The sequence below is a fragment of the Protopterus annectens genome, chromosome 7.part0, assembly GCF_019279795.1.
Source record: "Protopterus annectens isolate FY-2018-M chromosome 7.part0, PAN1.0, whole genome shotgun sequence".
In the NCBI taxonomy this organism is placed as follows: domain Eukaryota; kingdom Metazoa; phylum Chordata; order Ceratodontiformes; family Protopteridae; genus Protopterus; species Protopterus annectens.
In genome coordinates, this window is record NC_056739.1 from 1,726,364,934 (window position 1) to 1,726,389,304 (window position 24,371).

The 24,371-nt window shown below is 42.8% G+C and overlaps 1 protein-coding gene across 1 annotated transcript in view; it reads right to left on the reverse strand.

Moving 5' to 3' along the window:
• Positions 1-24,371, reverse strand: part of APEH (acylaminoacyl-peptide hydrolase) — a 2,062,145-nt gene that overhangs the window by 1,659,573 nt on the left and 378,201 nt on the right. The window contains exon 5 of the mRNA XM_044078262.1: positions 5,474-5,549. Coding sequence (XP_043934197.1) covers positions 5,474-5,549 — 76 coding nt within the window. The remainder of the gene's footprint in view (positions 1-5,473; positions 5,550-24,371) is intronic.

Consider the following 24,371-nt stretch of genomic DNA (forward strand, 5'->3'; position numbering starts at 1 on the left):
AGGAGCAGTCCCAGCACAGAGCCCTAAAGTGCCCTGCTGGTGACCAGTGTTTTAATAGTGAGGTATCACTAAGCCAGACTTCCTGGGACCTGGCTGTGAGCCAGCTGGCAATACAGTGAATTATGTAGGGGTTTATGTCAGTTCTGTGAGTTTGTCAACTATACCAGAGTGGTGCATTGCACCAGATGCCTTAGCCACATCCAGGTATGCAGTGTTTTCCACTTATCCTTTGCCTTGGTGACCTTCTCAAGGAAGTTCACCAGGTTTAGTAGGCATGACCTTCCACTGACAAAGCCAAAATGGGTTGCGTTCATTGTCTGAAGGTTGCCAGTGTCTTTGTTGATCATTTCCATGCCAATTTGTTCCATGGCTTTGCATATCACAGATTAGCATCTGTGATCATATGATGGTCCAGCCTTCTGAAGTGGGATAACCACTGCAGTCCTCCATTCTCATGGTGTAAAGTCTGTTTTTGAGGCTACAACTGAAAAGTGGCTTAAGTGGTCCAGATGGGTCATGTTTTATTACATTTAGGAGGCATCCCAGGATATTGTGTGGGCCATTAAGAGTGTGTTTTTTGGATTTAGTAAGTGCTGCCAGGACCTTTTCCCTGTTAACAGTTGGGGGATTACGCTAGTACGCATTTTATGGAGAAGGGGAGGGGAGTGAAGTTTGAGCTGAATTTTGTCATCCAGCAAATTCATCAGGACACTGCTCTGTGAGGGTGGCACCACTGACCACCAGTTCAGCACACTGGTGTGTTCTTCCTTTCAAGCAGAATGCTTTTTGGTTGTCTTTAGCCTGTGAGATAACCCCAGCAAACCTTTTAACAGTTGGGAGCCATCTTGACCTCAACTGATCTTGCTAGTCAATTTTAAAACCTTTCTGTTTAATTTCCTGTTTAGTTTAGAGAGCTTCTATCATTATGTAAATTGCTTTTCCTGATTTTTGCCATGACATTTTTCCTTTTGTTATATACCCTATTAAGGTTAGGATTGCACCAGTGTGGTTTGTTTTTAGAGTTTGAATTGGGCTTACTTCTAGTAGGTACAGCAGCCTCTATACAGCCATTTACATGGCTGTACAGAATCTCTGAACAAATCTGCAAAGGTTACTGTGAAATCAGGGTTGGAAAGGCCACTGAAATTGAACAAACTATTGCTTAAAAGGATGCAGTTTGCTTTTGGATAGTTCCTAACTGTTATAAAGTTTGCTGGGGTACCAAGTTGATTTTTATTTTGAAAGAGACAGCTTTGTGGTCCAACCTCCCAGTGAAGACATGACATGGGGGGTGCAGTGCTCTCCCATTTTGGTGAACACCAGGTCCAGTATGTTTGAATCTTTGGTGGGTGTGCACACTATCTGGTCACAGGTATATGTCTTAATATAGTCCAGAAGTCATTATACCTGTGAGTATGAGGCAGTGTATGTTTTCACTATATAGAGGGGTGAAGTCTCCCATGAAGAGGGTATTAGGTTTAATGATGTGTCTCCAAGTAGGTTTAAAGTATGACCTATGGGACCCTAGGCATGCACCGAGTGATTTGCAGCTTGCTAGGATATATTATACAAGGATTAATTCCAGGGCATCATCATGTTTTACCAAATTAGAGCTATGATCATTGCTAATACAGATTAAGACTCTTCCACCTTTTGTACCTGTCTGGGCAGCTGATGGTCTAAATGTATGGCAGTAACTGAAGCCTTGCACTGCCGGAGAACTTTCTGCAGATTTAAACAATGTCTTGGTGATGGCACAGATGTCTACATTCTCCAGAGTGAGGAGAGTCTATAGGGTGTGGAGTTTCTTGCTTAGGCTCCTAGCATTGAGCAGTAAGACCTTTAGGTTTCTTTGGGTTTTATTTGCTAATATGTTGGTAGGCTTGTTAATTTGGCACTGCCTAAAATAGGCTCCAAGCAGGTGGATAAAGTTTTAGGCAATATTTAGAAGCCTAGGGGAGACAGGTATAGACAATCGTTTACAAAGCAACATGGTTTGCTAACCATGTCCTCCCATGCTGACAAATATAGCATCCCCTTGTAAAGACACTAATAACCAAGACAATTATTGGAGTCAATTATCTTCAATACTGCAAACTTTTTGCTGAAAAGCTGCAGGTTGCTTTCCAGCCAGAGTTTTATATTCACCTTTTCTGGCTAATCTTTCAGGTTCTCCATATTTCTTCCTTTGCTGGCATCCATGTAGTGCAATTCCTAGCCAAAGACTGAATTTTACCCAAATAATAGTTTCAATGGTCCTTTTTTTCAGTTTCCATTATGGGAGGGTTGAAATTAAAGTGTTGCTCACTATGCAGCCATCTTGGAACTCATCTCTCAAGCAAATTTCTAGGCATCCCTATCTCAAACACACAAGTAGTTATGGTCACAGACCTGATCATAATTCTGTACATAATTAGTTTTCTACTATGGGATGATAGTTTTTAGGAAGAAAGGTAGGGGCATAGGAATCGCCTCAATAACAGTCCCACAGTACAGTGCATTAGTGTTATACACTGAATGGATTAAAGCTAGAAAGAAAACTGTTGAAAAAATATGTGCATTTCCAAAGATGTAAATGATGATGATGTGTTGAAGATCCTAATGATTAAGATGATGCAATGATGAGCCTGCTGATAATATGGAAAAGATGCAATGCAGATGCACTGATAATGAAGAGGAGAATGATGACTGAAGGTGTGATGATGCCAAAAACGCAACAAGGATGAGGATGAAGAAGACATGATGATGGTGGCAATGATAATCCATATGAGTATGTGATGATGCAATGATGAATGATATAAAAATGAAGATGAAGACTGACAGTAATGGTATCAATAATAATGAATATACTATGAAAATGCAATGAAGTTGTAGAGGCAAATAAAATGACAAAGATGATGAAAATAAAGATGATGCAATGAAATTGAAGAGAGAATGGTAATGATCATGAAGGAGAAGATATTTTCATCATATATTCACTACCTTCTTTATGGTAGCTTCAATAACATCAACATATTCATCATCTTTATCTGCAATGCCATCCTTATGACACCATCATCATTAAAACCATCATGGCCATCATCACCATCTTCATAAGCAGCAGCATTATCACATTTTCATTTTCACAGATGCACAGATTATTCAAACAGTTTTCACTGCAGCACTAAGCAGGCAAACATAAAACACAAACAATTGCACTTTCCTGTATGGCTAAACATGGATGTGATTCACATATCCCTACTTTTCTTCCTAAATGAGATTGTCCCATAGCAGACAACTAATTATAATACTGTCGCATCTCCATTATTATACTGTAGTTCAAATACTATACACCCTTCCTGGATTTTTATTCTGTTCCGTTTTGCTTTAGTTATCTTATAGGTTCATAGATTAGTACTCAGCTATTTGCCATTGTGGGCCATTTTAAGTCTAGCCAAGTATCCCATGTGAGAATTAAACCCTGCACCTTGTGTCTGCAAGGTAAATACCTTAACCATTCTGTTATCCTTCCACCCCCTTTTGCTGAAATGTAACTGCATTTAGTTATTTATTGATGTACTGTCTTATTGACTGTTTGACTGTGCTGCATTCTGTGTCACTTTACCGGCGAAATCTGTTGCAGATTAGACAGCACCCCCCAACCACTATAAATAGTCTCCATAATTGCATCATGTGGTACCAAGTAACAGAATCAGGAAGTAAACGGACAGCTGCTCAGCATCTCTGCATACAGTAAATACACAGTCTTGAGATGAGGTTAAAGTGACCTATGATGTATTGTTTTGACTATCTGGATAACTTTTTGAATTTATAAAGTAGTTGGCTCAAGAATACTTACACAGCAAATGATGGTTAATGCTGGAAATGAGAGGTAAAGGCACAATGTGTAGCAGATCAGGGCTGGTATGCATGATACCAGATTCACAAAGATCTACAAACAGTGGGGTGAGACCATGTACTTAGGCAGACATTTGTTTTTACTTTGTCACAGAAACCATCATCACAGCTCCAAGTCACTGCTCCCTATAACATGAGTACGCCATATGCACAGACACAACACACAATAAATTGTAGAGGGTAAACCCCCACCACTGTTTTTAGTCGCTTACCATTGCCCCCACTAAACAATGGTGAGGAGTCCTACGCTCTTCCCTTGGAAAAGACAAGTCAGCCATTAACTAGTATTTCTCCACTCTGCACTTCAAATGGCCTTTTGGCACTTCGACTGCCCAAGCTGCCAACAGTGCAGCATACAACCTATCTTTCATTGCATCAGACTAGCTCAACACAAGAGGTACATTTTTAAGTGTTTCCTGGTATGACGAATAGATCAGATGAAAGGGCATACAGAAGTAGCTTCTTTCACAATAAACACCATCAGTAATGGATTTAAACAGGAAATAAAGCACACTTTTTCACAGATGAAACCTAAACCGCATTTGCTCGTTTGATGTCTTTCAACAACAAAGATCATTTTAGAACACTGCTCAATGTTGTCCCAAGCAGAAATACTTATTCCAGATATTATAATAAGTATTTTTTGTCTACTGCAGATCAGTTAAAATCTTTGGAATGTCACAAAATATCAATTGTCCTTGCTCTTGACTAAGTTAGTACTTAAAATCCAAGTAATCATAAATGAAAAATATTAAGTTTGTGAAATGTTTCCATAGGCCCAGCAACCACTCCCTTCTGTTCTCTGCAAAATGATTCACACTGCAATGTGCAATGACACGCACCACAAAGTGAAACTAAAACAGTGGGAAGAGAATTAAGTTACATACACATGCAAAAATGGGCATTTAACACCAATATAAAACACAACAGTACATTCAACTGAAGCCAAAGATGGCCATTGAGGGAAGAAACTTTCTTAACAGGCAAGTTTACTTACTGTACATGATGAAAGAATTTGGTAGTAGTGCAGGATTTAAGAAATATTAAACTTGCATGAAGTTATGTAAAAAGCAGGAGCATCTAAGGGGGACACTATTTTATAGTGAGATCATATACCTCAGGACCCTCTGGTATTGTGCAATCCCTGATTAAAGTCTACACACTATTTAAAAACAAAACATTCAAAGGCATGGATTAAAAACGTGCAAAAAATATAACTGCCACAAAAGGGACTTGGGCTTCAGCTAGATGTGCAAATTCTTTGGAATAGCTGCAGAAGCTTTGTTTTTTTTTAGCCTACAGATAACATTATCCAAAATGAATTTCCATGCACTTGACACAGTAATTGCAGAGAATAGCTAACAAGGTCTTTGATACAACTGAATACCCAGAGATGGTCTGAAGGTGCATAAGAGCAGGAAACAAGAAATATAAAGGAACAGAAAAAAAAGGGGTGTGTGTATTAACATGTGATACAAAAACATTAACTCTTCTCTTAAACAAGAGAAAATGGTCAGCTCTGAAAGATGACAGATATACTCTATATGGTTATAGTACAAATCAAATGAAGACTTACCATCCTCATAGACCTTGCCATGTTTTTCTAATGCTGTCAGGTCTATGCTTTTAATCTTACAGTTACGACTCCATATCTGGAAACCAAGAAATATGTTGACTTAATATAATGTCTAAACAAATTTTCAGCATACATTTCTACAAGCATACCTCAACTTTGCCAAATGTATGCAAGACAGACAAACACCCTTAACACAGATTTGTTTGATACAGTATGGTTTCTAGGGATATCTCTCCATAGTAGGAAGGCTAAATTTGAGACTCTATTACCCAAAAATCATATTAATAATACTCTGTTCAACACGTACTACATAGGACATGACAGAGTTTAACAGTGGTAGGCATCGCACAAAACTATTAACTGACAGATGCAGACACTTCCATTTTCAAAGTCGCTCTTAGGAACGTTAGTGAACTCCATCTAATTAAAGCTGCACAAATCAAACAGTAAAGCAGCACATCGCTGCACTTCTAAGCAGATCTCATAACCAGTCTAGACCAAATTTACTACAGATCTTGCTTTGGTGCCTGAACCTAATTTGTATCTATGTTTATTATTTTACCTCAAATCAATACCTTAAAACCTTTAATCTTTTTTTATTCACCCTTGTCACCAAAATGACCTTACAACTAAGTTTGACTAGACTACTTACGGCGTACTCTTATGGCTATTACTGGTTAAACTGAAACTAATTTATGGCTACTATTTTCCTTCAGCTAATATTTTAATTCAGGAGTCAAAACACTATTATATTCCCTTACACTTCCATTACACACCTAGCACCTTTGGTCTGAAATGGAAGTTCTGCCAGGTAGTCTGCCCTCTTATCAGCCATACAGCACTTCATATACATAGGCAATGTAAGAATTGCCTGATAATCACAGATAATCTTTTACTTAACGCATCTATGTTTATATGTGAGAGATGCAAGTAACTAGCCAAATGAGAGGACACACACTCCCAAACATATCCGGTGAGCATCACTCAATTACACCACATTCCACACAAATCCATACTAAATTGTCACACACTGGAGCACTAAAATCCTTGCCCAAGCTACAGCAGACTAGTGATAACACAGCTCTGAATAACATGGGAAAAAAAGTTATGTACTCACCATAATGTTCCATGTTTGTTGTCCATCTCGTCCTTCATTCTTACTGGATGGGTTCAGAGCCGATCCTTGGCTCTGACTCGGCTGAATACACTAGCTCGAAGTCTCTAACTTGGCTCGTGGCAGAGTAGGTAATCCCCATCATAATACCAAGACAGACAGAGTCAAAGGAGCTCATTTATCAGAGGAAACAAGTGTCCAACAGGTCCTCTAGGAGTCCTTGGATGGGGGAAGGTGGTAGGGTCGTAAGAATGAAGGGCAAGATGGACAATAAACCTGTAACATTATGGTCAGTACATAACTTCTTTATGTTGTCCTATCTTGCCTTCATTCTTACTGGATGGGACAGTGTCCCTAGCACCTTTTCCCTGGGTGGCTCACGGAAGTACACCTTTGACACAGTGGAACCAAATGAAGCCCTGTCCCTGGAGGTCAAATCAACTTTGTAATGAGTAATAAACTTACGAGTATTTGCCCATGTAGCAGCAGCACAAATACTGTCCATTGACATTCTGGCCTAGAAAGCAGAGGATGTTGCCAATGCTCGAGTGACAATTTTGAATGGCAAAGTTTTATTACTGGAGGTGTACATAAAGGTGATACAATTTGAAAGTGTGACCTTTGAAACTGGCATGCCCTTTTTTGCTTCAGAGAAAGAGGTGAAGAATTGGATTTTCTGAAATCTTTGGTTCTGTGCAGATAGGATCGGAGTTGTCTATGTACATCCAATTGGTGTTTATACTCTGCATTGTTGCTGTGACTGGGAAAAAAAAGACTGGTAGTTCAATAGATAGATTTACACTGGATTGAGAACATAGGTACAAATGACGGATTAGTTCTTAGTGATACCCTATGCCTTAAAAAAAAAAAAAAATCAAATATGATGGATTGATTGATAGTGCTTGCAACTCAGACTCTTCTCGCAGCTGTTTCCACTACCAGAAGTACAGTCTTCCAAGAAAGAAATTTGAGGTCACACGATGAGGAGGGCTCGAATGGAGGCAATGTTAGATGAGACTGTACAAAATTTAAATCCCAAGAGAACTGGTTCTTTTAAAAGAGGTCTGATTAAAGAAGTGCCTTTTAAGAATGCTTTACACAATCTGTGTGACATTAGATTAGGAGAAAATTTGTCCATGTGGAAATCCGAGATTGCTGCCAGTTGGACTCTAATTGTGGCTGCAGCCGAGCCTTGTTGGAATAAGTTCAGTAAGAAATTATAAAATCGAGTGAATTGGAGCAGAGAAGGGGTCAATGTTTCTGGTTTGTGTGCAGTAAGAAAACCTCTTCCATTTACTAGTATATAGTTTTCAAGTAGAATCTTTATGAGAGGATATCAAAATGTGTCTGATTGCTGGAGTGAAGTCTTGAAGCCTGACTAAGTTTGGAAGTGGAACAGCCATGCTGTCAAATTGAGGGTGTGGAGAGAAGGATGAAGTGTTCCTGACATATGGGTCAGAAGGTCTGGAACTGGGTCCAGAACCCACTCTGCTTCTCCTGTAGATGAGGCCTGAGGAAGGGAAACCAAATCTGATGGGGCCAATATGGGGCAATGAGAATCAGCCTGCTTCCCAAGGATTTTGCTTTCTGGATGACTTTGGGTATGAGGGAAAATGGGGGAAAGAAGTCCCAAGGGCCAATCATGTACAACTGTGTCTCTTGGTGTCTCCCCCGGAGGAGGAATTACGGCAAAGTAGCTGCTGCATTTGGTACTCATGGGAGTGGCAAAAAGACCAACAAGGCTGGTCCCATCTCCAGAAAATCTCTTCCGCTATGTTCTGGTTTAGAGACAACTCGTGAGGCATTAATATACTGCCCTGTTGAGCTTGCCAGCTATCACTTTGGATTTCCCCGGGATGTGCATTACTACTAGAAAGTAGTTGGGAAGATACTGCCCATCGTCAAATTCTCAGAGCCTCTCGACAAAGTGGGTATGATATGGTTCCTCCTTGTTTATGTACCATACCACCAATATATTGTCTGAATGGACTGCAATCATTCCTAGTGGAAGAGAGTTATGGAGTGCCTGCAACGCCAGAGGCACCGCTCTCATCTCTAGAACATTGATGTGCAAATGGGCCTCATGGTCTTGTCATATACCTTGGACTGTTCTTACTATATAATGCCCCTCCCACCCTATCTGGGACGCATCTGTGGTCACTGTAGCAACAGGTTATTGCGGAATAAAGGGTCTCCCAATGGTCACATGATTAGACTGAGTCCACCACCGTAGATCCCTCTTGCATGCCTCCATTATTCTGATGATGGGACATAGGAAGTTCTTGTAGTGACCACTAAGAAAACAGGAGTCATTGAAGGATTCTCATATGCATCCTGGCGAGAGGGACTAGAGTTATAGTTGAAGCCATGGTTCCTAAAAGTTTCAGAACTACCTTTGCCTTTATCTTGTCCTTGGGAAGAAGGTGGAGTATCTGCTGTCTGAGGGCAGCAATTTTGTCAGGTGGAAGACGTGCCACCATAGAAATTGTGTCTAGGTCTGCACCTATGAAGTTAATATGTTGACAGGGCATCACGGCAGATTTTTGCAAATTGACATGCCTAGCTGAGCACAAATTTCCAATGCCATGTCCCTGGCTTGCTGAAGTAGATGCTTGGTGGTGGCAGTTAGGAGCCAGTCATCCAGATATGGAAACACTTGGAATCCAAGACGTCTCAACTGAGCCATTACTACTGCCATGCATTTGATTAACACTCTGGGGGCTGTAGTGAGACCAAAGGGCAGAGCTCAGAACTGATAATGACTGGCTCCCAGCTGGAAGCGTAAATAACTCCTTGATGCTCTGTCCATTTTTATGTGGTAGTACGCATCTTGGAGGTGTATTGAGCACATCCAATCATCCTTCCCTAAGAAGGGAAGTACTGACTGCAGTGTTACCATTCAGAACTTGGACTTCTTGACAGATTTGTTCAGTTTGCTGAGATGCAATATGGGTCTCCAGTCCCCCTGTTCTTTTTGGCACTAAAAAGGATCTTGAATAAGTTCTGAATCCTATTTGGTATATGGTGACTTTTTGGATGACTCTCTTGTCTAGCAACCTTTGAATTTCTATAGTTGCTTGTTCCCTTAGATTGGGTGGAACATCCGGGATTGTTCTGATAGTGGGAGGGGATGGCAAAAGAAAATGGAATAGCCTCTGGATATTATACTTTGTACCCACTTTTCCTTTGTGATATCTTGTCAGGCTTCTGGGTACAAAGACAAATGTCCCCGGACTGCCTCCACAGTAGAGCAGACACGCCTCCTTTCAGGAGCACTGGTAGGGACGTCCGTTAAAGGAATCACAGTCACCCTGGTTTTGCGGACATCTGCCTCTAGGATGTCTGCTATTGTTGCCTCCCCCTCTGCCCCTGGGGAAGGATTCACCTTGTGCATCTTGGAAAACTCCCTGGGATCTTTTGAACCACATTTCCCACTCTTCTGACCTTTAGGGTAAGGTCTTGAAGGTATGGAAAAACGTACTCCAACGGCAGAGAAAGAGAGTCTTCCCTTCCTGCTCACATCTGGCGAGTGTGTCTAACTTTAGGTCCAAACAGTGAGGAACCATCAAAAGGGGAGTTAGTAAAGGTAGACTTAAAAGGTTCCCAAAATTGCACAGGAGTGTCTCCTCAGGGAAACTCCTGAACCCGGTGCCCTACTCGCTCTATCCACTGCATATATCAGTATCATGGAGGAATTGACGATGGAATTTAAGGTGGACAGCTGGGAGGTGACTTTCTTTGTTACCCCCACAGCTAATGAACCTTGAAGAGCATCTTGTAGCTCTTTCAGGAGGTCTTTTTGTAGCCTTATAAAGTGTGAGGTAGTTCAATGATCCGAGTGTAAAAGTCGCTGACAAAAACATACGCTTCCCGTATCTGTCCATCTTTCAAAAATCTTTACTCGGAGGATGAACAGTTGAGGATGTCTCAGAAAGTTCCTTCTTTGTGGCTGCTGCTACCACCATAGCATCTACAGGCACACCTTTAAATCTTTTCCCGTTGGGGCTGACAAAAACTTGTTTGGCCTCCGAGTGACTGGTTCCCACAGTGTCAGGAGACTCCCACACCTTTCGACTAAGTCCATTAGCTCATCAAACGGCGGAGACAGCCAGACTGCTGAAGACTAAGATCCAAAGGCCTTCAGGTACACCGACTCCTCATCAGAAGGGGTGATGGTGTTCCAGCTGCCTCTCTTTTTTAGGATCTCAAGGATATCTGCAAATGAGACATCTTCAGAGGACGACCACAGGGACCCTTCTGACTCTTCAAGGTCAGTGTCTGAGTTGAAAGACTCATTAGGGGAGCTTACATGCTTCTTCTTGCATGTCCTCTTCTGAGGGGGCTCCTCAAAAGGGTATTCTGGGAAGGCCTCGAAAAAGTGGGGTTCACCCAAGGAGTGTTCCTGAGGTTCTGAATCTCTGCTATCCGGTGGAGGGGGTGGTGCCGAGACAGTAGCCGGAGCTTTGGAGGGGGAGACAATGCCAGTATCCCTGTGTAGAGCTGTAGGAGGGGACAGCACACTCCTCATCAGCTTGAAAGCCAAACCCACCAGTTCAGAGGAAACAGAGGAAACTTCTGGCTCCAGGGAGACCGGCTCCGAAGCTGATGTAGGAACGGAGCTCAACCAAGCCGAAGCACCAAGGGGTAGACTCTGGACTGAAGAACCTATGAACCAAGGGGTAGACTCTTGACTGAAGAAGCTCAGGTCTGACAGTTTCCCTCGGGGCCGACTGGAGAGCTACGGCTCCTAGACACCATGTATGGCACAGAGTGTCGGAGCAGAGATCGGTTCAGGAATACCCAGAAGGGGTCCCCGAAAGTACAGTTGTGTACACTTAGCATAAATGCAAATGTTCGAGTGTATTCACTGTTGCAGTCATCACATTTGGGTTATCTGCCTGCAGGTTGCCCTCAGCTGGCCTGAATACCAGAGTCTTGGGATTTCTGTGTCGGATGCTGTCACTTCTTCTATGACGTCAGGTCGTCAGGGGTATAAAACATGCAGCAGATACCATTACATCAGTTTTCTTGCCCCAGACGTCAGGAGCCCCCAAAATAGGAGGCTATCAAATGGTATGGAACACGCCTAGCAAAAAGCAAATACCAATGATATAAGATATTCCAAACAAAAAGGACAGATGGAAGTAAATAGAAGACAGGGAGCTGGAGGGAGGGTAAGCAGGACTGCAACAGTGAATACACTCTACATTTACAGTAAGTGTACACAACTGTACTATGTTCTTCGTGTTTCACTGTTGCAGTCATCACATTTGGGTTGATTCCCAAAGCAGAGGATGGGTGGAGGTAGTTAAGAAGCATTAGGGCTGGCAATCAGGCCCTGTAAGACTGCTGTGGCAAATCCAGCTCTGGATTTAGAAAAGATAGGGAAGTGGTAATGCTTGGTGAAAGTGTGTACAGAGTTCCAGATTGCAGCTTCCAGGATTGTCCCTTGTAGGACTCCCCTGAGAAATGCTGTAGAGGTAGATGTAGCCCTGGTGGAATGTGTTTTGATCCCCTGTGGGGTAGGTTTCCCATAGTGTTTGTAGCAGAAATGGATGCAGTGTGCTATCCATTTAGAAATGGTTTGCTTTGAAATGGCCTTGCCCTCTGCCCCTGCAGCAAAGTTGACTAGCAGCTTGTCAGATTTTTCTGAGAGGCTTAGTCCTGTCCAGATAAAACCTAAGCTGCCTGTGCACGCCCAGGGAATGCAGGATCCTTTCCCCCTTATTCTGAGGATTAGGGAAAAAAGTTGGCAAATTAATGGACTGGTTTAAAGCCAACTAGACACCACCTTGGGCATAAAAGATGGGTTAGTCCTGTGGGAAACCCTGATCGCATGGCAGATAATGAAGGGTTCCCACTGCCATAAGGGCCTGAAATTCAGACACTCTTCTTGCTGAAGTGAAGTGATGGCTAGAAGTAAAGCTGTTTTCCATGAGAAAAAATTTAACTCTGCTGTAGCAGCAGGTTCAAAGGGCGGAAGTGTGAGCTTTTCCAATACAAAGTTAAGGTCCCAGGCTGGAGTGGGAGCGGTCTGGGGGGTGGGGGGTCTTAAATTTTGGCTCCTCTCAGGAACTGTTTTACCACAGGATGAGAGAAGAGGGGTGGCTCAGTCTTATAATGAGATGAGATGGCAGAGGCATGAATCTTAATTGAAGAGAAGGATAGGCCTTTTGGAGCATTTCTGTTAAGTTCTCTAGTATATGTGGTAAGCTGGGCACAGTTGTGTCCATTCCATGAGACTGGCTCCAAGAACAGTATCTTTTTCCTCTTTTCCGAATAGGATTTTCTAGTACTAGGCCTTCCTGCCGCAAGAAAGACATCCAGCACCTGCTTACTGAGGGTTGCTGGTGATGAGTTCAAGGGATTAGCCAAGCTGCAAGATTCAGGGTCTGTAGCTGAGGGTGCAGAATCTGCCCCGCCTGCTGGTACAGCAGGGAAGGAGTCTGAGGCAGGTGCCATGGCGGCAGGGCTGTCAGACTGCGCAAAAGAGGGTACTAGTACTAACGTGGCCAGTCTGGTACGATCAGGATTGCCCTTGGCTTATCCTGTTTGATCTTTAGTAGAACCTTCGAGAGGAGGGGTAGAGGGGGAAAGGTATAGACTGAGAGGCTTTCCCAGGTAAAGGACAAATCATTCTCTTTCCAAGCTTGGCTGTGGGGAGTTCTGGTGCAATATTTGCTCAATTGATAGTTCTGAGGGGAAGCAAAAAGGTTCACCTCTGGTGTCCCGCACCTGTTCCTCAAAAGCTTGAATGTTTTGGGTTCCAGTTTCACTCGTGGGGGTCCATGAGATTTCTGCTCAAGTCGTCTGCCAGTGAATTTACTTTGCCTGGCAGGAATTGAGCTTGCAGGTGCACTTGGCTGATCAAGGCTGTGTTCCATAGAACCATGGCTAACCTGCAGAGTGGGGAGGAATGGGTTCCCCCCTGCTTGTGTACCACATAACTGTAGTGTTGTCTGTCTTTACCAATATTTGTCCTGGAAGAATAAGGTCTTTGAAGGCTGTCAGAGCATTCTGTATAGCTAACATTTCTTTTTGATTGTTATGCAGGTGCATTTGCTTTAGGTTCCATTTGCCCTGAATGCACTGCCCTGCCATGTGGGCCCCCCATCCATAGTCTGATGCGTCTGTTATGGTTTGGCCAGCAGGGGGTAGAGTGAAAGGGAGTTCCTTGTTGTGGTTTCAGACTTCTGCCTACCAAAGGAACTATGCCCTTAGGCAAGGAATGATAAGAATCATTGTTTCCAGGTCCTGAGAATGTTGACTCGAGACTTTTTAGGAACCATTGAAGTTTCCTCATATGCAATCTTGCACATGAAATTAGAAGAATGCAAGAGGCCATGAACCCTAGGGCTTGCAGTATTTTTATTGCAGATAGCCGGGTTTTGGTGGACAGTATATTGAAGTATTTTGTCAAATAAATTTCTCTGGAGTGAGGAATGCCATCTGGGAAGTTGTGTTCAAGCTTGCTCCCAGGAATACAATCTGTTGGCTGGGTACCAGCTGTAATTTCGTTTCGTTGATGGTGTACCCCAGTGAAGTTAGAAGTCTTTTTACAAATCCCAGGTGCTGTAGTAGCAAGTCCTGACCGTCTGCCCAAATCAGGCAATCATCCAGGTATGGGTAAATTTGAATTCTTCTCTGCCTGCAATATGCAATGGCTGGAGCTAGGCACTTTGTGAATATCCTGGGAGCAGTAGATAAGCCAATGTTAAGTGCAGAGAACTGATAGTGCATAGAACCTGCTCTGAAGCGTAGGTATTTCCTGCAAAATTCCCTTATGGGGATATGCAGGTAAGCTTCTTTTAAGTCTAGGGTTGCTAGCCAGGAGTCCTTGGCTAGCATAGGAAGCAGCTGTTGGAGTTAGCATTTTGAATTTTGGAACCACCAGAAAGGTGTTGAGAATAGACAGATCCAGGATAGAACGCCAAAAGCTTTCTTTCCTGAGAACCAGAAACAGTCTGGAATAAAAGCCTTGTCCCCTTTGTTCTGCTGGGACAGGGTGAATAGCCTTGATACTGAAGAGAAAGTACTTGTTTTGGGCCTCTTCCCACTGGTTTGGGGGGAGGAGGTCTGGCCATCATCTTAGGGTTGGGAGTGAGTGGAAGTGGAATCTGTAACCCTAGATAACAATGTTTAAGACCCACCTGTCTTGGGTAATGTATTCCCAGTTTTTGGAATGTAGGGCAAGTTTCCCTCCTAAAGGTGCAAGTACTTGGGCAAGGCTGGGAAGAGTTAAGGATAAGTCATTGTGCAATTTTAACACAGGATGGCGGCTTACTACTCCCTGTTTTCGGAGTGGGAGCACTCCATTGCTTAGATCTGTGCATAACCTGAGACTGAGGTCTTGGTAGTCTGCTGCCCCTGGGCTTGGACTGAGAAGGCCTGGAAGGGACTGGAAAAGACAAGTTTTTTGAAGGCCAATGCCTACTGAATCTAGGTGGCTGTACTTGTACGAAATCTTTAACAGCTTGCATAGATTTAGCTAGCTTTCTCCTCCATCCTTTTGAGGACTTCTGCTTTATTGCCAGATAGACGCACTTGGTTTAAAGTGCATTTAGTAATTTTGCTTTCACATGATCTGGCAAGTTTTGTTCCTTAAGCCAAGCATGCCTTCTAACAGACCCAGTGACTGCAGCCCTGCAAAATGCTTCTAAGGCATCAAACCCACAATGCAAAGTATGTTTACCAACTTGGTTAGCAGAATGCATTAACTTGTAAATCTGTGTTCTGCACAGTCAGGAATCAACATCATTTTCATTTAATTAGCTCCAAAATATGCTGTTGATACTTCAGCATATGAAACTGGCAATTTAAAGCCCTAATGGCAAGAGTAGGAGAGGTGTATAACCATCTTACCCCATCTGTCTAAAGCCCTAGAATCCCTGTCTGAAGGGGTAGGGTTTTTGGCAGTTGTAAACTTAATGCCTTTAGGTCCCTGGGAAATGGTCTCTGGATCCACAGTATGATTCTTAAAAAGGAATTTGTGGGAGTCGGGTACTCTATAGTACTGGCCAGGTTTCCTGGGAGCTGGAGGCAAAGTATCAGGGGTAAGGCTGGATTTCAAGAAGACATCATCTACAACTTCCAGAACAGGAGGGATAGCTAGAGGCCTGTGCTGAGGCAAGTTTAAAAATTCCCTGAGTCTCTTTTTGGACTGAGAGTAGTCCTGGCTCTCCCAGTGGAAATGCTCTCTAAGAGTATGCAGGGTTTCACAAAAAGAAAAGTTTTCTGGAGGGGAAGCAGAGGAAATGGAATCCTCTGTATCAGAATCCTCATAGGTGGATAAGGGTATGTCCTGGTAATCAGAATTATTAGATTCCTGATCAGAAGAATCAGAAGGAAAATCAGTTCTAGGTCTTTTTGAGGGGGAAGGCTGACTTCCCCTAAATGAAGTAATGAGGTCTTCAGCCATTCTAAGCATTTGTTTTTGTGGCATGTGGGCCTGATAATCCACTTTGGTCATCGGTTTCCTTGGCATAGTGCGAATTTTAGGCCTGAGAAATTTGATATTTTTGGTGTGATACAAAGTCGGTTTAATATGAAAATTGGAAGGCCTGAATACATCCTCAGAAGCCAGTGCCTGCATAGCGGCACCGGACCCATCCAAGGTAGAGACATCCGCAAGTTCCATAGTCAAAGAAGCATCTCGTGACATTACCAGACTCCGAATGGGTTGCAGTAGAGGCCTGCGAATCTGAAAAAGCGGGTATCAGGCTGCAAAAGTACCTCACTGAGTACCGGCAGACTGGCAACTAGATTAATGGTAGCGTCATTGGCAGTTTTGGACCTATGCGGTCTCTGTCTTTATCCTTAAGTTTTTTTCGGAAGATCGGTAGTCAGATGGCTTATCAAAGCCATTTCAGAGTATGGAGATCAAGAGCAAAAGAATTTAGCTACAAAAATTGCCCGACGACGAACAGTTCGGGCGTTGAACAAGGCACAAAACCGACAGCGAGGGATGTCGTGGTCTGGGCCTAAACAGGTGACGCAGTAAGAATGAAAATCTCTGTGAAGTATTTGCTTTCCACAGGCAAGACAATTTTTTCTGACAACGATTAGAGAAAGAAAAAAGGATCCCCAACAGGGTACTTATCTTTTAGAAAACTTCAGGTCTGAAACTCGAAAAACGAAAATTTCAGGAGGCAGCCGACCGGCACTTGCGAACTGCATCTGCTTTGGGCATAGCACAACAAGTAAGACTGATGTAATGGCATCGGCTGCATGTTTTATACCCCTGACGAACTGACGTCATGGAAGAAGCGACAGCATCCAACACAGAAATCCCATGACTTGAGTATTCAGGCCGGCTGAGGGCTACCTGCAGGCAGATAACCCAAATGCGATGACTGCAACAGTAAAACACGAAGAACATCCGTAGGGTCTACAGCAAGTGGCACTTGGTACTCCAGCTCCAAAGATCCAGGTTGGCTCAGAGGAGGAACAGTGGATGTAAAAGTCTTAAGACAGCTCCAAAACCTGTTGGTTTGGAGCCAAAAACAATTTTGCCAGTGCCGGCGACTTCAACAGTCTGCGCACCACCCTCTCCACACCATCATCAGAAGTGCTCCTAGAAGACCTGGAGGATGGGGTTGGTGAATGAGATCTCTCCAAGATAGGAGATCTCAAAGTAGGGGAGACCGGCAGAAGTTCAATGGACCTCCCAGTCATAGTTCCTTTCGGCTCCAAAGAACTTGGCTTGTCAATGATCATTACCCTCAGTCAGTTCCGAAGGCAGTGGAGCCGAGGAGGTTGATGCTGGAGAAATTTTAGGCAATTTTATAGGAGGCTCTGCCTGAGCCGAAGAGACTGGAAATGGCCTTTTGGTTGTTTTGTCCTTTGATAAGGAAGGGAACTTACTGGACGAGGATGAAGAAGAAAGTACAGTTGTGTACACTTACCATAAATGTAGATGTTCGAGTGTATTCACTGTTGCAGTACATTTGGGTTATCTGCTTGCAGTAGCCCTCAGTTGGCCTGATTTACAAAGTCTTGGGTTCTGCGTCGGTTGCTGTCCCTTCCTCTATGACGTCAGGTCGTCAGGGGTATAAAACATGCAGCTGACACCATTATATCAGTTTTTCTTGGCCCAGATGTCAGGTGCCCCCCTAATGGGAAGCAAATAAATCTATAAATACAAGGATATACCTCCAACAAAAAAGCAAATACACCAAAAATCTTTTTGAACATAGTAAGTGAGAGTAGAAGTATAGCCAAAAGAAGAAAGGGAGCTGGAGGGAGGGTAACCAGGACTGCAACAGTGAATACACTCAGACATCTACATTTATGTTGTGTGCACAACTGTACTATGTTCTTCGTGTTAAAATGTTGCAGTCATTACATTTGGGTAGATTCCCAAAGCTTAAGGTTGGAAGGAGGAATTTAAATATAATTAGGACCAGCTATAAGGCCCTGCAAGACTACAGTGGATAAACCAGCTCTAGATTTAGAGAAAATTGTCAAATGATAATGCTTGGTGAAAGTATGTACAGAACTCCAGGTAGTAACTTCTAGGATGTCCCTAGTAGGGACGCCCCTGAGAAAGGCTGTAGAGGTAGATGCAGCCCTGGCTGAATGGGGTCTGATGCCTCTGGGATAGGTTTTCCATGGTGCTTATATCAGAAATGAATGCAGTGGCCTATCCATTTTGAAATAGTTTGCTTTGAAATAGCTTTCTCCCCTGCCCCTTCAGCAAATGCCACCAGCAGTTGTTTAGATTTCCTTTGAGGTTTGGTCCTGTCCAAATAGGATCCAAGTTGTCTGTGCACATCTACGGAGTGTAATATCCATTCCCCTTTGTTCTGTGGGTTAGGAAAGAAGGTAGACAAATGAATGGACTGATTAAGAGCCACACTGGATACCACATTGGGCATGAAGGACGGATTAGTTCTGAGGGACACCCTGTCCGCATGAAAGATGATGAAAGGCTCCACTGACATAAGGGCCTGTAATTCAGATACCCTTCTTGCAGAAGTGATTGCTAAACTGAAAACTGTTTTCCAGGAAAGGAATTTTAAATCTGCAGTAGCAGCTGGCTCAAAAAGAGAAAGAGTGAGTTTCTCCAAGACAAAGTTAAGGTCCCAAGCTGGAGTAGGAGCTCTCCTGGGTGGCCTTAAATTATTGGCCCCTCTGAGGAACTGCTTGAGCAGTGGGTGACAGAAGAGGGGAGACTCTGTACTATAATGAGCTGAAATGGCTGAGGCATGAAATTTGATGGAGGAAAAGGGCAAGCCCTTATGAAGCATCTCACCTTATCCCAGGCAAAGTAGTAACACCCAACCCTCAGAATCTAGACCCTGATAATCCCTCTTTAATAGCCAATAACTTCAATAGCTTCTTTACTACTTCCATACAAACACTAGCAAGCCATTTATCCCCTGATGCTTCCCAACTGATCTGAAGTAACACTAACAAAGTCCTTCCTTCCCTTCAGCTTCAACCCATACCCACCTCCTACATACAATCTCTCTTACAAAAACTTAAACCCACTACACCCTCAGCAGATAAGCTTCCTGCTGAATTCCTTCAAGTCGCAGCAAAAGCTATAGCCTACCCTGTTTCTATCCTAATAAACAGATCCATAAAAGAAAGTGATTTTCCAGCAATCTGGAAGATATCACACATCATACCCTTACATAAAGGAGGCAAATCCACTGACCTTTCTAACTTTCGCCCAATAGCACTATTATCTCCACTAGGTAAAATCATGGAAAAATGTATACACAAACAACTACTTAACCATCTCCTTCAAAATAACCTACTAGCAAACACTCAACATGAATTTAGACCCTCACATAGTACTACCACTGCACTACTTTCTTTTACTAATACCATAAACTGTAACCGTAATAATAACAAACTAACTGCTTCTCTTTTCCTTGACCTGTCAAAAGCCTTCGACATGGTCAACCATAAACTTCTTCTACACATACTAAAATCACTTGCCTTGGATTTTTCCTCCTTAACCTGGTTCTCATCCTACCTTGAAAACCGACAACAAGCAGTACTCTGGAAAATTTCTCTATCTGCTCTACTACCTATCTCCTTAGGAGTACCTCAAGGATCAATATTAGGTCCACTCTTATTCTCTATCTTTATTAATGATCTTCAATCATCTATCCAAAACACTACCTGCATCCAATATGCAGATGATTCTACCATCATTTGCACAGCTTCCACCCAATCTGAACTTCAGTCACTCACACAATCCACCTTTTCAACCATAGAACAGTGGTTCTCAAAAAGATGTCTCCTCCTCAACTCCAAGAAAACAAAACTATTACTATTCTCACCTACCCACAAATCTTCTCAACTAAATTTTACTATTACTGCAGGTGACAATTCTCTTATCTCCCCAGACTCTACTACCAAACTGCTTGGTGTTACTATTGATAATAATCTTAACTATGATTGTCACATCAATAACACTATAAAAGCAGTAAATAAAAAGATAGGTTCACTGTACAGAATCAAACCCTTCCTTTCACCAGAAGCACGGACCACCTTAGCTCAATCACATCTTATCTCCACCCTACTGTATGCTTCCTCTATTTACACCAATCTCTCTAAAAGTAACCTGAAAAAACTAACTACATCATATCATAATATAGCCCGTTTTGCCACAGCATTCCAGTACAGAACTCACCACTGTCAGAACTTAAAACACTTACACTGGTTAGAACTACCTAACAAGCTTATCTATCAACAACTTTTAATTACACATAACATTCTATATCAACCAACAAAAACACCCGCTCTCAGTAACCTCCTTACCCCCTACAATAACTTGAAACAGCTGAGATCTGCCGAAAAGCTACAAGTCAACACAACTAGAATTACAAATTCAGCAGGTAACTATTTTCAAACTCCGTAGGGAAAATATGGAATAACCTCCCCTCACACATTACCTCACTAGACTCCTTTCACCTTTTTAAAAAACAACTTCTATTACATCTGAACAACTTCTGGCTCTGCTCCTGTACCAATCCAGACTAAATGACTTTTCCTTTCTTCAGTCATATTTCCCTATTTAAATATCCCAATCTTTCTCTGCTATCACAAATTACTTAATTACTGTACTGTTCCAAAAAAAAAAAAGTACCAACAATTTCTTCAACAATTATGTTTATGCAGCCTTTCTTAATATATAGTTAGGACTATTTGTTTTTCATCTGTTTTTTTTTTTTTAGCTGTATTCTTTACTAGACTAAAATGTATGCATTGTTGCTTAAATGTTTAACCTTGTTTTCAATTGTGGAGCTTTTCTCCCCGGGCCTCCACTGAAAATGGAAATTATCCAGCTGGACTAGCCCGGTCAACAAATGTAAAATAAAATAAATAAATAAATAAATAAAAATAATCTCAGTCAAGTATTGTAGAATCTGATGTAAATTGGGCACTGATGCGCTCATCCCTTGAGATTGGTTTCAGGCACAAAATCTTTTCCATTTTTACAGCATAAGATTTTCTAGTACTAGGCCTCCTTGCATCTAAAATAATATCCATCACTGATTTACTGAGGGATGGTAAAGGAGAGATTAAGTAATTAGCCAGGCTGCTAGGTTCTGGGTTTGCAGCTGAGGGTGCAGGACCTGGTTCTCCTGCTGAGACAACAGAGAAGGAGTTTGAGGCAGGTGCCATGAGGCCAAGTGTGACACTGCGCAAGAGGGGGTACACCAGTGTTGGCATGGCCAGTCCGGTGCAATTAAAATCATCCTTGGCTTGTCCTGTTTGATCTTTAGTAGTACCTTGGAGAGTAGGGGCAGAGGAGGAAAGGCATATATTGATAGGTTTTTCCAGCTGAGGGATACAGCATCCACTTTCCGAACTAGCTTGTGGGGAATCCTTGTGCAAAATTTGTCCAATTGATGGTTCTGGGGGGAGGCAAACAGGTCTATATCTGGGCTCCCCCATTTGCTCGTCAACATGCTGAAAATCCTTGGTTCCAATTTCCACTCGTGTGGGTCTTTGAGGTTTCTGCTTGGTCTGTCTGCCAGTGTATTTAGTTTTCCTGGCAGGAATAGAGCTTGTAGATTCACTTGGTAGCTCAAGGCTGTATTCCACAATGTCATGGCTACTCTGCAGAGGGGGTAAGAATGTGTATCCCCCTGCTTGTTTATGTACGACAGTGGTGAGTCCGTCTTTACCATTAGCTGTCCTGGAAGAATGTGGAACTTGAAAGCTGTCAGAGCATTCTGTACAGCTAACATTTCCTTTTGATTTATGTGCAGGTGCATTTGACTTGGGTTCTATTTGCCCTGAATGCACTTCCCTGCCAGGTGAGCCCCCGATGCATAGTCTGATGCATCTGTTAAGGTTTGTGCGGCAGGGGGTAGTGTGAATGGTAGTCCCCTGTTTTGGTGGCAGGCCTCTGCCCACCAAAGGAACTCAAGGCATAGGAAAGGTATGATAGGAATCATTGCTTCTAGATCCTGTGAATGTTGACACCATAGGCTTTTGAGATACCATTGTAGTTTCCTCATATGCAGTCTTGCACATGGAATTAGAAGAATGCAGGAGATCATGAACCCCAAAGGCTTGCAGTATTTGCCTTGCAGATAACTGGGTTTTTGTGGCCACTTGTTTGAAGTAGGTTGTCAAATGAATTTGTTCCTCTGGCGTGAGGAAAGCCATCTGGGAACTTGTATTCAAGCTTGCTTCCTAGGAATATAATTTGTTGACAGGGTACCAGGTGTGATTTCTTTTCGTTTATGGTGTACCCCAGACAAGTCAGTACCCTTTGAGCAAAGGCCAGATGATTCAAATGTATGTCCTGGCTTTCTGCCTGAATTAGACAATTGTCCAGGTATGGGCATATTTGAATACTTCTTTGCCTGCAAAATGCAATGACGGGAGCTAGGCACTTTGTGAATACCCTGGGCGCAGTAGATAAGCCAAAGGGCAGTGCAGAGAACTGCTGGTGCATGTAGCCTGCTTTGAAGCGAAGGTATCTTCTGCAAGACTCCCTGATAAGGATGTGCAGGTATGCTTTGTGTTTTCAACCATGCATCTTTGCCTAGCATAGAAAGCTGATGGTGAAGAGTCAGCATTTTGAATTTTGGAATCACCAAAAAGGTGTTTAGAGTAGACAGGTCCAGGATAGGACGCCATGAATTGTCTTTTCTGGGTACCAGGAAAAGTCTCGAATAGAAACCTTGCCCCTTTTCCTCTTCAGGTACCAAGTGAATGGCCATCATGCTTAAGAGAGAGAGTACTTAATTTTGGGCCTCTGCCCCCTGATCTGGGGTAGATCTGGCCACCCGCTTGGTGTTGGTAACATGTTGAAGTGAAATCTGTAACCTTGGGACACTATATTTAAAACCCATTTGTTCCGGGTAATTAATTTTTTGGCCTGCAGACCCATCTTTCTGCCTAAAGGAGCATTCAGTTGGGAAGTGCTTAGAAGTTTTAAAAGCAAGTAATTGAGACAGTTTTCCATAGGGGGAGTCTTACTACTCCCAGATTTGGGGGCAGAAACCCCCCACTGCTTAGTCTTGTATGTCCCCTGGGACTGAAACCTGGGGTTTCTGCTGTGTCTGGGTTTGGCCTGAGAAGACATGGCAGGAGCTGGAAAGGACCAATTCTTAGAGGGTCAGTGCCTACTAAATCTAGGAGGCTGAACTTGTAAGAAATCTTTAACAGTTTGCATAGATTTAGCTTTATCTTCCATCTTTTTAAGAACTTCCTCAGCCTTGCTGCCAAACAGGCAGTCCTGATTTAAGGGAGCATCCAACAGTTTTAGCTTTAACATAATCAGGCAAGAATTGCTCCTTAAGCCAAGCATGCCTTCTGAGCACAGACCCAGTAACAGCAGCCCTGCAAGAGGCCTCTAGTGAATCAAATCCACATCGCAAAGTATGTTTTCCAACCTGTTCAGCAGAATGCATTAAATCCTGTAATTCTTTATTTTCAGCAGAGTCAGGAATCAACATTATTTTCTGTTTAAGCAATCCAGTAACATGTTGTTGATACTTTAACATATGAAACTGGCAGTTTAAAGCCCTAATGGCCAAGGTTGCAGAAGTGTAAACCTTCTTACCCCATCTATCCAGCGCCCTGGAGTCTCTATCAGAAGGGGTTGGATTTTTAGCAGTAGAAGCCTTAATGCCCTTGGGTCCCTGTGAAATGGTCTCTGGATCCGCAACAGGATTTTTAAAAAGGAACTTGTGTGAATCAGGAACCCTGTAATATCTATCAGGTTTTCTGGAAGAAGGATGCAAAGAATCAGGGGCCAAACTAGATTCCGAAAAGGCATCATCAACCATGTCTAATACAGGAGGTATAGGTAAAGGCCTATGCTGAGGCAGGAGTAAGAAATCCCTAAGCCTCTTTTTTGAAACAGAAAAATCCTGACTTTCCCAGTCAAAATGCTCCCTTAGAGTATGTAAGGTTTCACCAAAAGAAAAATCCTCTGGAGGGGAAGCAGACGGAATAGTGTCCTCAACATCAGACTCCTCATAAGTAGATAAGGATAAATCCAGATCATCAAAAGAATCAGAAAAATCAGAATCCTGGTCTTCATTCCTAGGTCTCTTAGAAGGAGGAGGTTGGCTTTCCCTGATTTGAGTTATAAGATCTTCAACCATTCTTATCATTTGTTTTTTAGGCATAGAGGCCTGAGCATGCGGCCTGGGCGTCAATTTCTTAGGCATGGTTTGAGATTTAGGCCTAAATGAAGAAGGAGGTGTCGGTTTAATATGCAAGTCCGTAGACCTGAATACACCCTCAGAAGCTGGTGCCTGCACAGTGGCTCCAGACCAATCCAAGGTAGAGACTTCCGCA